Consider the following 16,685-nt stretch of genomic DNA (forward strand, 5'->3'; position numbering starts at 1 on the left):
TTAAATCTTCCCTAATGATCTTCCGTTTTTCTTCTTAAATTAAAAAATAATTATTATAATAATTTAATAATTAAAATAAAAAATTAAATTAAATAAATAAATAAAAATAAATAATTTAATTGTTTTAATATGTATTTTATGCAGTGTTTTTTTATTTAAAAAAATGTATTCATTTTATTTTAACTTGTTTTATTATGTATTTTATGCACTATGTTTAAGTACAGCACTTTGGTCAACTGCGGTTGTTTTAAACATGCTCTATAAATAAAGGTTGAGTTGAGTTGAAAATAACAAACAAACTTTGTTACACACTCTAAAATTCAAAATTGTGAATAAAGTGTGAGGAATAGTCAAAGGAATAGTCAAAGCTTTCGAATTTGCTAAAAAGTCACTGTCCCAACCCAGTTCTCCCCTATACATTAGGGCTATCTAGCCCATTAATGGTTTGGTATTTTTGTGAGATTGGTCAACAATTAGAACACAGTAGAGTAACATCAGACTTCTAATAACACTGTTAGGGGTCAACGTTTCAAACTATGTGAGTGCAAAAGGGCAGTACAAAAAATAATAATAAAAACAGGGTACTGATAGGCAACACATACATGGGGGTAGATGGAGACAGAAATTTAGACAAGACCTGACAAGACAGGACAAACAAACAAAAAATAACAACAAACATACAAAAAAATGAACAGGCATGGTGGTATTCTTGCTGCTGTTGATATGCAAACCGATTATGTTTCTATGCTTTAGGTAGTTATTGAGGACATTCATGTATATGTGTTTAGGGGCATGTGTGTCTGCAGCTGAGAAGGAAAAGAAAGAAGATGGACTGAACAAATAGCACTAAGAGGAAAATAGGTTATACCATATGAATAATGATAAGACGGATATATATTTACATATATATATAAAATATATTGCACAGCCATAATAATGAATTTGTTAATAATAAAAAAGAGAAAAAGGGAAAAAACAAAACAAAATAAAGATTTTTTTTTTAAAGTAATTTAACGCAAATAACTAAAGAGGTAAATAAAAAGACAACAGGAGTTGAAGTATCATCTTGATTCACATGTTTTTGGTCATCCCACCCTACAACCTTTGCAACTTCCTGCTGTTCACTAACACCATAATTACAACCCGACGATAATGCCATTGCTCCACTCGATGATTTATGACCTCACTTTCTCTTTGAGAGAGCAAGCTGATCTCTTATGTTCACAAACACACGCACACACACAGTGCATGATAACTGAGGTCCCAACGAGCACACCCTGCATGGTGGCCAAAGTCCTTACACTGACCCCTGTAGCCTCCCACTGTGAAGTATTCCAGTTCATCTAAGCAAACACACACTACTGATATCACATCTCGAGTTACGTAACTCAGTGGTTAGTGCTCAGGTTTGTTAATTCCTCCTGCAGGTCATGGCCAGGAGCTGGGACCTTGTGCCACAGACTCTGAATCAGCAAAACTGAATCCGCTCAAATATATGAGAACAGAAGTTAAATTTATTTCAGGATGATTTATTTTCCAAACATTTCTTTATAAAAATAGAAGTCCTCCTTTATGAACAATTCTCTTCAAATATACAATAGAATACAGACACTTGAAATGATGCAATAACATAACGTCTGCGAGTGCACACAGGAAATCGCAATATACGTATAATAGACAGTTGTTATGATCCTACACAGTCAGTCACTGCAGTTTGGACCCATTACAGGTCTTCAACAACAAACTGGTTAAGGCACATTCCACACTTTATCAAAGCTTATTAATGGATAACCATTACTGTGAACACAACTTTACATAACTCTGTGACAGTTACAGTACCTGCTAAACTCTAACCAAATGATCCTTATTCTCTGTGTATGATCAGTAACTAAGCAGCTCAACATGTGTTCAAAAAACAGAAATTCACGTTGTCAGTTTGTAAAAGACAACAAACGTTTGCATAGTATTCAAAAACTTTTCTTTCATAATGAACAGTCACTTATTGTCTTTGATGAAAACATTCTGCTGGCATCTCTAAATTTTAAGACCTGTTAGTCTAAGAAGCACCCTAAACAAACTTTCATTAACCCTTTGAAACCTCAGCAAATTTATTTGATTTGACTTAAACATGGAGAAGTCAACAAACAACTTAACAAAACTGAATGACAAAAAAAGTGCTGAAAATTTAAAAAAAAAAGAAAATTTATCAGTTTTATATATACAGTATATTATGTATTTAAAAAAATATTTTTTACAGTAGACCTGGCTCAAAAATTAGAAGAAAAATTAGGAAAAATGTTTCAAGAAAATTACCTAAAAATAAGCACAAAGAAAATAAATAAGAAATAATTGACAAAAAAGTGCTGAAAATTAAAAAGAAAATATATCCGTTTATGTAAACGGATAAATAAATTAAATTTTCATATATTATTATACATATAAATATAGTTTTCTGGACATTTTTACCTATAATTGGGGATCATTTTTACATAATCACCCACTCTATTTTCTTTTCAACTTTTACTAATTTCTTGCAATTTTTGGGCACATTTTTTGCCAAGTTAATCATTTTCCTTTTTTTCTCCATGTTTTCAAAGAAATCAAACCAATTTGCTAGTCAATGGTCAAAAAGTTTGTGAAAGGCATTTTTATGTGGCACAAAAAAACTTATGTTGATTTGGTTTGAAAGGGCGAATAGTAACAGCAAAACAGATTGCTAACATTTGGATGAAATGTGTTGAATTCCAGTCCCAGAATTGCTCAGATGATGTCCACATGTAGCGATTTTCTTCAAATCGTCGAGCCCAACCATCAGTTTAATTCTCCTCACCATCTTGCATGCTTGCGCTCTTTTTGGATTTCAGCCAATGCATCTTTGACCGTTCACCATCTTGACTCAGAATGTCAACTTTGTTTTTGTCTTGCTCTTCCAAAGGCACACGTGTAAGAAAAGCAGAGGGACATACAAAGAAATACAACCATGCTGTGCCTTCTCTTTGATCTCCCATCTCCAGGTTCATTTTGCCTCTTGGTTAATAGTTCTGGTCCCAAAATGCCCTGCCTTTAGGGGACATTTTATGTTCAGCTTTCAAGAGTTTGTGTCAGAAATCATGTCAGGTCATGACTGATTCACTTGGCAGTGCGGTACACGGCCAGGTCCAGAGGCTCCTTCGAGGGAACGCACCAGTCATCTGCCTCCAAACTCAGCTTATAGTGACGTAAAGCGGTCTTGTTAAAAACTGGCAGCCTCTCCACGGAGTCTGTAGACAATGCCTAAAGACAGACAGAGAATAGGCTTTAATACAGCGATGACACAGGTGGTTGCAGATCTTCGTACATGGATGACCTTGTTATCTTCCTTTGATTGTGAACAAAGGGACACAAGCGTAGATTTTTGGTTTTAATTGAATCTAGAACTGTTGTCAAAACAACAAATCCTTAAACCCAAACCAGCTCGTGCTGTGGGGTTCTTGCCTGGGACCAGACCTTTAAATCCATCCAGTCCACCAAGTTCAAGTTGAGTGATTCATCTGGCATTGTGACATGAAACTGCGGTTTGCCCGTTAAAATTAGAAATAACAACAAACTCCACAGGAGAAACTCATGAGCCAATCAGCGCCATATGCTGGACTAACGCCATTGTCAAAGCGGTATGCCCGAACCAACGAGAAAAGCGCAAAACAATGCAAAGTACTTTAGATAGGGCTATTGGCACTGCATATTCAAACCGAAATGACCCAGTACCAAGTACCGTTGTCTCAAACATTCCCTCCATTCAATACTTTTTGTACCCAGAGCTAGAAAAAAATAACTGGTAGTACGATTTTGCTCGCAGCCTCGCAGAATTAGTATTTGTACTGGTATCATAATCTATTTCTGGTAGAGACAATGCAGACAATGCTTAAGGGGCTGTGCTCAATGTTCTCAAAAGTGAATTTCCTAAAATGTTCAACTATTCCTTTAAAGAGTAACTAAATCCAAACTTCTGACTTGAGTGCCTCCACCCTAGAATGTGATTAATGTCTCAAAAAATGGCCAGGGCTGGAAGAGGGGGCTAAGACACACTAAGTCACTGAATTATGCCACCTCTCAATCCACAAGACCTCCCTGCCCCCCTGCACACAATGATAATCATGATCATGATAATTCTTGTTAAAGTTTTATTTCATAAATAGAACATATGTAAAGTGAAATTTGTTCTTTTGCAGCTCCTGTAATAAGGTGCTATCTTAGCCTATGCACAATGATCATAGTTTTGACTCTCAAATGGTGTTGCCTTTATTTCAAAATAAGAGGCCACGACTATTCAAGATTAACATATCAGTTTTAGTTAGCTGGATAAGATTTATTTTACCTGGCACTGGATATCAAGGAATATGTTTGTGCGTGCATGTGTGTGTAAACAATCTGTTACCTTCAGGTGTATAACTGCATCAGTGCCGTAACCCTCCATAGAGTAGAGCTGTAAGTCTCCCTGAAAGTAGCGAGTGTAGAGACGAGAGATGGGCAGACCATAGCCAAACCCTGCCTGCACACACACATACACACACATACGTTAGCTCTTGTCATGTATTGATACAGTTGTTGTGTTTGTGTGCAAGTTTCTCACCAGTGGGGCTCTGTGTTTGTCTCCTATGGACGGTCTGGGAGCTGTGGAGTACATGTAGCTGAACAGACGCTCTGTGTTCCTGAAGGGAACGCCACCTCCTCTGTCACTCATCTGCACAGGGACAGATTATGGAGATATTAAGACAGCAGTGAGGGCTCTGCAGGCATGACAGAGGCAAAACAAACAGTCTTTAGAGAAAACAAAAGGGTGTAAATCTGAGTTTTTACAAAGTACATATGGTTACGTTCAAATGGGACACACCGTCACTGCACGATGAACTTTGATTTTCTTGCTTATCACTCAGTGTTACAGTGGAGATACAAAATGCACTTTGCCAAGCTCACCAGAGGTTAACCTGGAAAGCTCTGCTGTTGTAAGTTTGTAGTTTTCAGTTATAACAGTATTGTATCCTACACTGTGCAGAGGATTGTGGGTCAGAATACTGATATACTGGTTTGCACACTGCAAAATGCAACCATATGCTGGTGGACATCCTGGTATTTTTAGCATAATGCACTCGACATACTATGTATTGAGAGATACTAACTACTGTTTTTTGGATGCATATTTGGAATGCATAGTTAGTTTTTCATGGAGCAGGGATATTCAACCTTAGTTGCTTGGGGGCCACTTTTGCAAAATGATAAGAGGCCAGTCACAGCTGCCCCATAAATGTTTCTAGGATTTTTGGCCGCTGTTAGGATTTTAGGACATCGTATTTTATACGGTTTTAGGATGTTTCTCGGATTTTTGCATATTTCTAGGATTTTAGGACGTTTCCAGTTTCCAATGTTAATCACTTTATTTCCATTGTGAATTAGAAAATGGTTGAGGGGCCACCTGGCATGCTATCAGGGGCCAGATTTAGCCCTTGGGTCACAAGTTGAATATGGCTGCATTACAGCAATGGCTGTAAGTATCAAACAATACTGTGTTGAGTTAATCCGGTCTAAATATGGATGCATGTGCCAGGAACCAATTACGTACATAAACAGCCTTGGTATTTGGAAAAGTGATGGTTCTTTGATGATAATGAGGGTTTATGGGGTTTATGTAATCTAATTAAGCAGCTGAACAGCGGTCAGTCGGGGTTACAAAGACAATGGGACAAAGTTTGAAAACATAATTTCAGAATGGGGACAAAAAGAAAGAATTCATTCTACTCTTTCTGCCCACAGATTTTTTAAACAAGCATCACATAATCTCTTTTAAGTACACACACAATGCATGTGTTACATACTTTAGTATGGAGAGGATTACTGTGCTTTTTTGGAGTAAAGACGTCTTACTTGAGCCAACTGTTTCTATTTTTGGTTTGATAATTTGGGGCATTCAACAAACACATTTATTGTTCTTTGAACTTGTAATGTTCTAGAAAGCTTTGTTGTAATGATGTTTGCTAATGCATTCTGGTGTTTTATAGCTTTTCCTGCAATCATGAATGGCATTTGCTCACCTCGCACTCCTTTGCAGCATATACAGCACAATCAGACTACCTGATACCTAATGTGACTTTTCACAGGACAGAGCTCTTCCATAACAACATACTGCGCTTCCTTTCTGGTATATTAAAATGAATTTCACACTGGTTCCAATGCAGTAGGTCTTAGGTCAATGCAATACACCAGATATAAAAAATATTCAATTTGAGGAAATGTGAACTTTCTACATCAACGTTTTTTTTTCAATGTAGGAGCTGCGATTTGTTTGCTAAGTCCAAGTTCACATCAACTTAAGACTTGACGTTTAAAGTTTCTGCCTGTAGAGGAATCACTCACCTTGATTGACAGGTCCTCTCCACCAAGGGCGACCATGACCTTGATGGGTGGGAGGGTCCTGCTAGCCTCATGGTTCTCAATGGTTGCTCTCATGGCATTCTGCAGAGACAAAAACAGACATTGGGACCAAAGCAGGTTGGTTGATGTTCTCTTAAAATGCGTACAGAAATCAACTTTGGTGCAGTATTACGATTCTAAACACACATTTGTGTTTTACACACATTTTAACGCTAAAACTCTGTTTGATTGCTCCACCATGCCGACAGCTGTTGAGGCTCATGGGTACTGTAGTAATGGGTGGGTTGGTACTTAAGTATTGTTAAGGCCCATTTATGTTCATTGTTATTTACAGAGTTTTCTAAAAGCTTACAGATTCGGACAAAACGGAGAAATACCACCAGAGAGCATGAGAGCAGTACGGCGTAGTTCAAACGAGATACAACCATAGGAGATGAAAAAGAAATGTAAATAATGGCAGAATGGAACTAATTGTTGTTGTTATAATGTATAGTAATATACAGTGGAAATAGTGATATAAAGGCTACTTCCACAAGTATGTGGATGTATCTAACAGCTGCACAGCTGCCGTCTACAACACTGCCTCCATTTAAAGGTACAATACTATGACCTCCTCCACTGTCGCCTCATCTGTCATTGTGTGAAACTTTTGACCCCTCTTACACTGTAAAATTCGGTAAGACGATTTTGCTTCAAAACATCTAGTAAACCAATTGCTTTGAAAAACTGTGGGCAAATGTTAATATTAATCTTAATTTATGTTAACCTAATATCAAAGTTTTAAGTTTACTTTAATTTTGTTACATATTTACTTAAAACTTAAAAATGACAACTTAAAAATGACAAGCGTAATTAAATCTATCTAACTTTTAGCAACTTCAGTGAACCAAGTTAACTGTGCTACATATCTGTAATCTGCTGGTTGCAATCTTCGGAGACTATTTTACGTAAGTTTGACTTGACAGATATCGGAAAAGTTTAATAAAAGGAAGATGGCGACATCGTGTGCCATGATATTTATTAGATAGTTTCTCGGCTTCAGGCAATATAGCTTCAAGAAGCTGACAGCAAGGACTACAATATGTGAAGGATGTATTCACCATGGTAACTGTATTAAAAAAGCTGAAAATAGGTTTTTAATCTGTATATCTTGTAGTGTTTCTATTGTTTGTCAGAAAGCTGATGCAGTATTCTTGATTTACCTTGAAGAGTTCAAAGAGTATGTGGTACAGGTGGGACGGGATGTACGAGATGTGGATGGGCTCTTTACTTTTGTTGGCTAGGGGAGAATAAAATGCAAAACAACAGTCAACTCTTCATGTACACACACATACATCAGCCATTACTGAATAATATCAGTGTGTTTAGTGCTTGTCTCACCATTCATCTGCCTCAGCTCCAGCTCTGGTGCTCCCAGGTAATACTGCTCACACAGCAGCTTTGCACTTTCGTAAGCATCTACAGGGAGGCAGAGAGCAAAAACAACTGTATTCCTTGCCCTTCATGGACGTGATACAACTGACATAAAGATAAACAGATGTGATAAAAATACAACGTTATCATCAGTCTAAACATGATGGCTGATAAGTGTCTTGGATGACAACCAGCTGCTCAAATTTCTCTGTTCAAACACAGACACCAGCCCAAACAGGATAAACTGCCTCCAAGCTCCAAGTTATCGACCTGCTCTGTTTGAACATTTAATATCACAATGTCACTTTAGATACTTAAGCACAGTGAAAATACGGTACTTTCAGACATTTACTCCAGTAATATCCTAATAGGTGACTTTCACTTCTACCAAAGTCATTTTCTGGTAAGATATCTGTACTTTTGGCTTTCATAAATCACTGGCTATGGGGGCTCAACAGAATTTTTTTTTTGCCCTGGGCCCCCTAATATGGAAATCAAGCTATGATAATGTCAACCAAAACATACAGGGGAAACAGCGCATAGTGAACACATCTGTCTGCATCAAACTGAACTGATTATTAAAGATTATTCTCTTATTATATATTTCTTATCAGATTACAATTTAATCAATCTTTGTTTATTTGTTGCATAAATATAAAGCCATGACAGTATCAGCGATTATATTATATCCAAAATATTTTCATGTGATAATGTAATAAATAAACACATATTAATTCAGACACCACTAGCAGCCATATGCAGTAAGGAGACTTCACTTTTAATTAAGAATTTATTTATTTATTATTATTCGTTTCATTTCAGCACCAGCCTCGGGTTACCACGAGGTAAAGGATCATGGAATTTAAATTTTAAATTGTTTTTTCCAAATATTGTCATTTATGGTAAGACCCAAAATGAACACTTGACTGCTCAGTGGCTATAAGCAAATTTTTCAAGCAGCATGTATGGGAATTATTCAGCTGTAAGCTTTTTAAAAAATCAGCAGTTGATTACTGTAAGCGTGATCACTACAAGTGGTTTCCACTGTTGGTTTTTAAATGACATTTTTCGGGGAGATCAGGGAGCAAAGTGTATTCCAAATTTAGCAGATTAGCAAAGAATTCAATTTCACACCAACTAACATGCAGTGAATGTGAATGTGTGCAGTGTGGCTTTCATGAGCCTGGGGACGCTGGGGCATTTGCCCATTTTACCTAGTTGGTAATCCAAACTTTCTTAATATAAATCTGAAACTTTTTGTAACTTTTTTTCAATTCTACTCTGTGCACATTTACTGTAGTCACATGCCAATTCAACACACGTGCTAAATAAATGATTACCATGTGGTTGTAACGAGAGCATAATGGAATTAAGGACAAGTGTCAGCTGATATGAATCTAATTACAACAGGTCAAAACCACGTATGAGAGCCTCTCTCTTTCTCCTCCTTGTTCTTCTTACCTCGTGCAACCTCCGTCACATCACACATGGAGTCAATACAGCCAATGGTGTTGGGGTGGGCAGGGTTTGTGAGGCCATTGAAGACAAGAGCTGCAACAAAGCAGAAAAATAGGAGTTATATTAGTCCTATTACAAAGACCACTTGCAGCAGCAGCTATGAGATTTATGTATATAAATACTAGTTTATGAGCCATATTTTAGCATAAACTGACTATGCGATTATTGATTTGTCAGGTGGTCAGGTGGGGTTGTAACGAGTTCATACACCCTGGAATGAAGTGAACCTGGCAGCAAATCAAGTGTCCAAACCAGCTGGAAGTGGGTTTTTTTGTTGTTTTTTTAGGTATAGGCAACTACTTTTGACTCTATATGTGTGCATGTGTGTGAATGTGTGCGGCAGCTCACTGTGCTGATTGATGAGCATGCGTATGGAGATGCGGCTGGTGTAGAATCGGTCCAGGAAATACTGGATGTTGTGGTCAGTGACGGCATCCCGCTGACCATAATCGTCTTTATACTCAATGATTCCCTGAGCCATGGTGGGGACCACCTCGTTGTGCCGGTTCCTGATGACCTCCAAAGCCTCCACAAACCTGGGATTGGTGGGCGAAGGAGGGCGGAATGAAAAAGGAAGGAGGAGAAGGGAAGGACAGCAGGAGAGGAAAGAAGGCAGAGATAAGATTGTGGAAAAAGAAAAGAGTGAAAGTCATGTTTTCCTGTCAAGAACTGCTCTGTTCTTTTTTTTTTTTTAAAGATAGGTGTGCTATACTCACATCTCAAGAACGCTGTGGTCATCAGGGTTCTTGTCCAGAAACTCCAGGATCTCCATCAGGCTCTGGATGTACCTGAGAGAACACAAACTCCAGAGAATCACAAGCTATCCAGCAGCACGCCTGCTGCACAAGAGATAGTGACAGCCAGAGAGCATAGTATACGCATGTGCACACATTAAAGGGGTAATACAGATTTTTTGAACAGGGTTTGTGGAGAGTACTTAACCATATAAAGTGTATTACAGAGTAGATGTCTGTCTGCATGCCCCCAGTTTGGATAAGTAGCTGGAGAAGCGATACAGGAACTAAGGAATGTACTTCAGTGGATGGGGGCCAGGAGCAAGACATATTTTAGCCACCCTAAAAAGTCCCACCTAAAAATAAATGTATAACAATTTAAGTGTAGCCTTTATTGAGAGTATTTTCACAGATTTACCTTTCAGTAAGACAGCTCATTGAGTTCTTCATTTATGCTCTCTTTAATTCCATTAGACTCTATTGACAAAAACAGTCATTTTTAGCTCATTGAACACAGGAGCTGCTGTTCTGCAGCTGCCTCGACCAGTTAGTCAGTTTGTGTTACTGTGTGACTTTAATGAATCTGAACTTATCCTTTTAAATGCCAAAGTCACACAACTACACAATCTAAATAACTGACAGAGGCAGCAGTAGACCAGCAGCTCCTGTGTTTAGTGATGTTAAATTGCTGTTTTTCTCAGTGGAGTCGGGCTTTGAGGACAGCAATATGATGGCTTCATCTCCTGTTGGAAATAGCTGTTTAACAGTAAGGGCAGTGGAAATATTCTAAATACAGTGTACACTTAAACTGATGTTTATATTTTTAGGCGGCCAAAAAATCACATTGCCAAGCTACTATGTCGGACTCCAGCCTGCTTCTCCGAACTGTTGATTGAAATCTACTGTATGTAATACACAGACTATGAATATGTAATGTAAATAAATCCACTACAAAAGATCCTTTAACCCTGCTACGGCCTGGAAGTATTACCAGTTAACACCAATGGGCGAGCGAGGAAGAAAAACAGAGAGAGGAGGAGGAGACAGAGGAGAATGTAAACACTGCCATCCATCACCAGCCCTGACATGTAGTATGCGTGTGTGTGTGTGTGTGTGTGTGTGTGTGTGTGTGTGTGTGTGTGTGTGTGTTGATGTCTTCCAAGAAAATTCTCCAGTGTGACTGAGACTCTTTAAGACGACCCACCCAGGGAGGTGGATCGTCTCAGCCGGAGTCAGTGAGCTGGTTTAAGGAATATCTGAGGATTCTGGAAGCACCCTCAGAACAGTCAGGGCTAAGTGCTGTAAAACCTCCCTCTGGGTCTTTTAAATATCTTGTCATAGTATAGCATTTCCAGCAGTGGACATTTGTTCTGCTATCTTGTGGAGGCAGACAATGAGTCCTTAAAGTCATTTTTGATTGGACTCTTATTTCACTCAGCTATTCCTTAATTATGATTTCTAGAGTGTAATTCCTAGAGATTTCGCAGCATGCTGTCAGGACAATAGAACACATAGAGAAAATTTAAAAAAAACGAAACCTGAGCAAATTTCTTACAAAAACATGAGAAGAAAGAGGTGAGCGACAAAAGAAAAAATGACCCACAAATTTGCAAAAAAATATTGAAAAGTACAAGAAAATTACCTGAAAATTAGTAAAAAAAATAAAATAAAAATAAATCCCCCTAGACCCCTGGCCGAGGGAGGATCCTCGACTTTTTTTTTTTTTTTCAAAAATCACCAGAGAACATAAAAATAATTACAAGAGAGCTTTTTTTCTCAAAAGGAGAGCTTTTTTAATTAAAAAAGAAGCTCTCTAGTGATCATCTTTATGCACTGTAGTTCTTCATCTTCATTCAAAGTACAAAAATAATTGTCACACTATCATGAGCTAAGTTTGGCCCACAGGCCACAAGTTGAGTATCACTGCTATTGATATACAGTAAAAACAAAATATAGACAATTCTTATACAATACATATTGTTATTGTTGCAAAATTCAGTCAGTTTAAAAGGCGAAAAATATCCTTTCTCGGCATTGTTGTGGGTGCCAAACTTCTCAAACGTCCCCTAATCCGCAGCATTCCGAGCCACCATCAATTAGGTCAAAGGTAAAATGTCCATGACCATGAAAGGAATAGATGGAACAAATCTTGAATTAGCCTAAAAACACTGAGAATAAATACAACCATTCAAGTGACAGAGTACAATCTTTCAATATCTTTCAAAGTTGCGGTTTTCTTCTAAATGACGCTGAAAGTGTGACTTTGTTTATCACTTGGAGACTCCACAGTGAGGCTGCAGATCTGAATGTGCTGTTCCACTCAGCTGCAACAACAAGCAGGCAGGGCGAGGAAAAGAAGAAGTGGAAAGGCGGGTGCAGAAGGAGGAACTGGGACAAAGTTCACCCACACTCCCTCCTCCTCCTCCTCTTCCTGCTCTGCAATGTAATATGTCATTATATCTGGACTCACAGCGCAACGTCAGCCTGCTATTCATAGCAATCGGATTAACAAGCTTGCAACTCTTAAAAATGAGGACGTACTCTGCAGAAAAAATTAAGGTTTTGAAACAGAAGTCTGAAGGGTCAGATGACTGTCTGTAACTTAAGTGAAAAACATGGTGGAATGCAACATGTACTCTTGTTACATGTTTTTAGGGGTTTTTTTATTGGGCATATAATACCAAACTCATTTTGGAAAAACAACACCAGTTGCTACCATAAAGTAGTCAAGTCAAGTCAAGTCAAGTCAAGTCAATTTTATTCATAAAGCCTATTTTAACAATACAGGGTTTGCCTCAGAGGGCTTTACAGCAGCAGTATTTTTACTTGCTTTTGACCCAAGTTTTTGCAGAACAGCTGAAAACAAGTCAGTAAATCAGTCACCAGTTGATCAGATTTTCTATTAATCACTATGACCTCACCAGCTCTGAAGCAGCTGGACAGAGGGCGTGGCCAGCAGCCGGTCCGGCAACAGGTTGATCTCCTTCATGATGTTGGACAAACGAACAGGAAGCTCCTGACGAAGGAAGACAAACGACGTGCGTTCACAGGCATTAGTCGAACCTGGAGAAGGGAATAGAAGAGGATTACAATTCAGTGTAAAAGTACATAAAACAAGTTATTAGTAGTTAAAAAAAATGTCTGAACTCAAGGTCCACTTACTAGCCTTTTATGGCACTTTCAATCACATCTCACTGACTTTATTAGCACATTGACATGGTTCAGTTTTCATCTAGCCATTATAAAGTGAATCATTGTAAAGTGTGTGTGTATGTGGGGGGGGGGGGGCGTCCGTAATGGCCCAGCCGAACTCCAGATGCTGATGACGGCCATGAGATGTGGTTGAAAGCTCAGCATAGAAATCGTACACGGGCCAAGACAAAGAATGAATTTAACTTATGAATGTAATGACGGATCAAATCGTAAGGATTTTTTTTTTTTTTTTAAAATTCATTTTGACTTTCCCCAAAAATTCAAACATAACATAAATCGTAGGAGGGAGTGTGTTTGGAGAGCACTGGAATAAGAGAAAATGAAAAAGGTAAAGGTGTGTGTGTGTTTGTAGTCTAGGCAATGTGCAGCAATGCTACCTGTCAATTCCAAAGAAGTCGCGCACTAAAGCATACTCTGTTTTTTTCTGATATGGAAAGAAGACTTTGTTATAGCTGTTAACTACTGTTATTATTTCTTACAGTATATATGAAGATGGTTGAAATGAAAAGAACATTTCTGACAAGTAAATAAAAGTAAAAGACCCTCCCCGCTCTTCCAAAAGAGTCAGTCTGAAGACAAATGACAATAACCTTTTATGACCCCACTCCCCCTACTTATTTGCTCCAACAAAAGACTTCATCATCATAATCATCTTTAACTGCATTATCACAAGCTTCAGCAATGATCACATCACTAACACAGTGGAAATCATCACAGCCTAACAACGGGCTGACAGCGTGGAACTGACAGCTTGTTTTCACTGATGACATGGTATGGTGAAATCAGGCCAGTTAAGAAACATATTGTTACAGAACTGCTCTGTCTTTGAGTCAGTGCCTTTCCTGATTGCTGACTACTGTAGCAACAATTCAAAACACAATGCAGAGAGTCAATTCAACTGCAGGGATTTTATAGGCACAATACTTATTACTCCGTTCATATAAAATATGTAGCCTAGCTGTATAGTAAATAATACATTTCAACTAAAATACAAACCAAATGCAAAAACATACAATAAAAATACACATAAATACTAGGGGTGGGAATCCCCACAGACACCACAGTACCTTATCATGATGCCTAAATAATGATACGATATCATTGCTTTATAAGTGTTGCAATATGCTGAGTGTTGCAATTTTAAAAAACTACATTTTATTACCTTTTATGAATTGCAAATGATGTCCCAAAAGGAAAATGTCTGTTTCATTTGATAGGATACATTTTTCAGTCTGTTCATGTCACTTCAGTCAATTTCAGTTAAAAAACTGATACTCGGCAGCAGAATCGTCAGGCCTGGGCATCAGAGGCTTCTGCCACGAATGTTTTAGAATTAGCCCCACATCTAAATTTATGGGCGATATATATATATTTTTCAAAAATAACAAAAGGCCTAAGGAATTGTTCTGTTTTTATCAGAGGAGGGGATGGCTTGAGTGTGACTTTTTTGTGAATTTTTTCATTATTTTTGGCCCTCCACCATTAATTAGTTTTTAGACATTAAAAACTGACCCTTTGATGTTTGGAAATCCTGGAGTTGAAAAAAGCGTGGTTTTCACTCTAGTCGTGGATGCTGTTTAGTTTATGGAAAGGATTCATTTTGCCAAATTTCAAATGAGACACAGAATAAAGTTATTTTTAATCAAATAACACTATTTTAAGCTCAGAGTTAGTGTAGTTTTTTTTTTACTAACAAAGGTGTTCATCGCACCTATTGTGTCCAAGGACCGTGGGATATTTGAAAAGCTAACATCATTTTCTGTCGAACAGTTTTCGGCTATGATGTATGGTGTAATTTTAATGGTATCGGTGGTACAACAAATACAAATACAACCATTCAAAAAGATGCACTAGAAAGAAAAGAAAAAAAGCCCATCCTGTTGTGCTCTATGTAGATAGGCAACATTATACCAATGTAACATAAATACATAATTTTTAAAACTGTATTCATAACATTTTTTATGATAGCATTTATAAAGTAATTACTAACAAAAGCTGATGTTTTTCTTATTAAAATTTAAAAAGGAAAAAGTCTGAGGGTCAATGAGGTGCCAGAGTGCATAAAGGCTTCAATAATAAAGCTAAGTCAAAGAATTATTCTAGACCCAACTCTGAGGTCCAGGCTAAGCCCCCCCATGTCCTTAAATTCTACAGACGCCCCTGATGCATGGCATCCGTGTATTGATACGATATTGTCACGCACAAATATCTGAAATAAAACCATCAAACAAAACTGCTCAAACATACGGGTTTTCTTTCACATCAACAGAGAACATGTCTGCAGGCACATTGTAAACAGAGTGATACTCACCGAAATCCAAGAACTGTTTCATCGACAGAGGAGAGGGGGAGAACTTGGAGAAATGATCGATGTGTTTGGGCACGTTGGCCAGCGCTGCTGTCTTCATCAGAGACCGAACAAACTTCATTTTACTTGTCATCCTCAGAAGATAATTTATCAAATAATATGATAAGACATAAAAATAAGATAATAAGTCCTCTGGCTTCAGTAGAGTTGAGCGACAGTGAATAGTGATACGGGGGCAGTCCAGAAGATGCTGGTTTATAGTCTGCAGCTCCACACATGAGGCTCTTACTTAACACGCGGCCTCAGCCAATGGGAGAGCGCGGTGGGCGGCTGCCAGCGAATGAGGATTCCAGGAATCCCACCTACTTGTACTGTAGGAAGATAGTAAACAAGGGGGCGTGCGTGCGTGTGTGTGTGACGGGTCACGTTATGTAAGTATAACGTTTCCTCCGTCTGATAAACAGCATGGATGGAAGTGTAGCTACGTTTACTATCAACAGCCCAGTTTACGCTTCTGACTGCACTTCTGACAACACCAGTCTTATTTACATCTTATCTCAATAGAGACACACTGTTATTTGACGGGTTAATGGTGAAAACACCGAAGAAACTCCCCTCTTCCAACAATTGCGCCACACTTATGGTGGATATTTATTATGACCCAGTGTTAGTTTGTTACTCTGGAACAACATGGTCTGTTAACACATTTGTGTTTGAGGAGCATCAGTATATACTAGAGATGCATGATAATATCTGCACAGCATTTGCATCCAGTGGCGATTCTAGCACATTTGGTGCCTGAGGTGAGCCTCCCCCCAGTGCCAAATAAATCATTAATCAATAAACAATCTAAATGAAGATGTAAAAAAAAACAAAAAAAAAACTTCATCAAGTTAATGAACAATAAAACACTATGTGACTGTGAAAAATAATTTTAAAAAGAGTACAAAATCAATATCTAAATAAGCATGGGATGCACATGTATTGGAAGTGTTTTTAAAAATAATCAAAAAGCCTATTAACTATTTATATCATAATTTCTTTTTTAATATATTTTTTCTATTGCTGTAAATCATCAAGAAATATCTCCTTCA

General features: G+C 37.9%; 1 protein-coding gene across 1 annotated transcript; it reads right to left on the bottom strand.

The window, feature by feature from the left end:
- Window positions 1-1,513: 1,513 nt before the first annotated feature.
- Window positions 1,514-15,848, bottom strand: LOC121956983 (pyruvate dehydrogenase (acetyl-transferring) kinase isozyme 2, mitochondrial-like). Its single transcript, XM_042505441.2, has 11 exons — window positions 15,595-15,848; window positions 12,992-13,133; window positions 10,053-10,124; window positions 9,685-9,872; window positions 9,280-9,369; window positions 7,786-7,863; window positions 7,608-7,684; window positions 6,388-6,486; window positions 4,610-4,720; window positions 4,415-4,528; window positions 1,514-3,273 (listed from the first exon to the last, which is right to left on the bottom strand). Exons 1-11 carry the CDS (start codon window positions 15,722-15,724, stop codon window positions 3,130-3,132), a joined length of 1,245 nt encoding a protein of 414 aa, XP_042361375.1. The 5' UTR covers window positions 15,725-15,848; the 3' UTR covers window positions 1,514-3,129.
- Between the last annotated feature and the right edge of the window lie 837 nt (window positions 15,849-16,685).

The sequence above is a fragment of the Plectropomus leopardus genome, chromosome 18 (genome assembly GCF_026936395.1).
Source record: "Plectropomus leopardus strain MGB_pleo_1.0 chromosome 18, ASM2693639v1, whole genome shotgun sequence".
NCBI lineage: Eukaryota > Metazoa > Chordata > Actinopteri > Perciformes > Serranidae > Plectropomus > Plectropomus leopardus.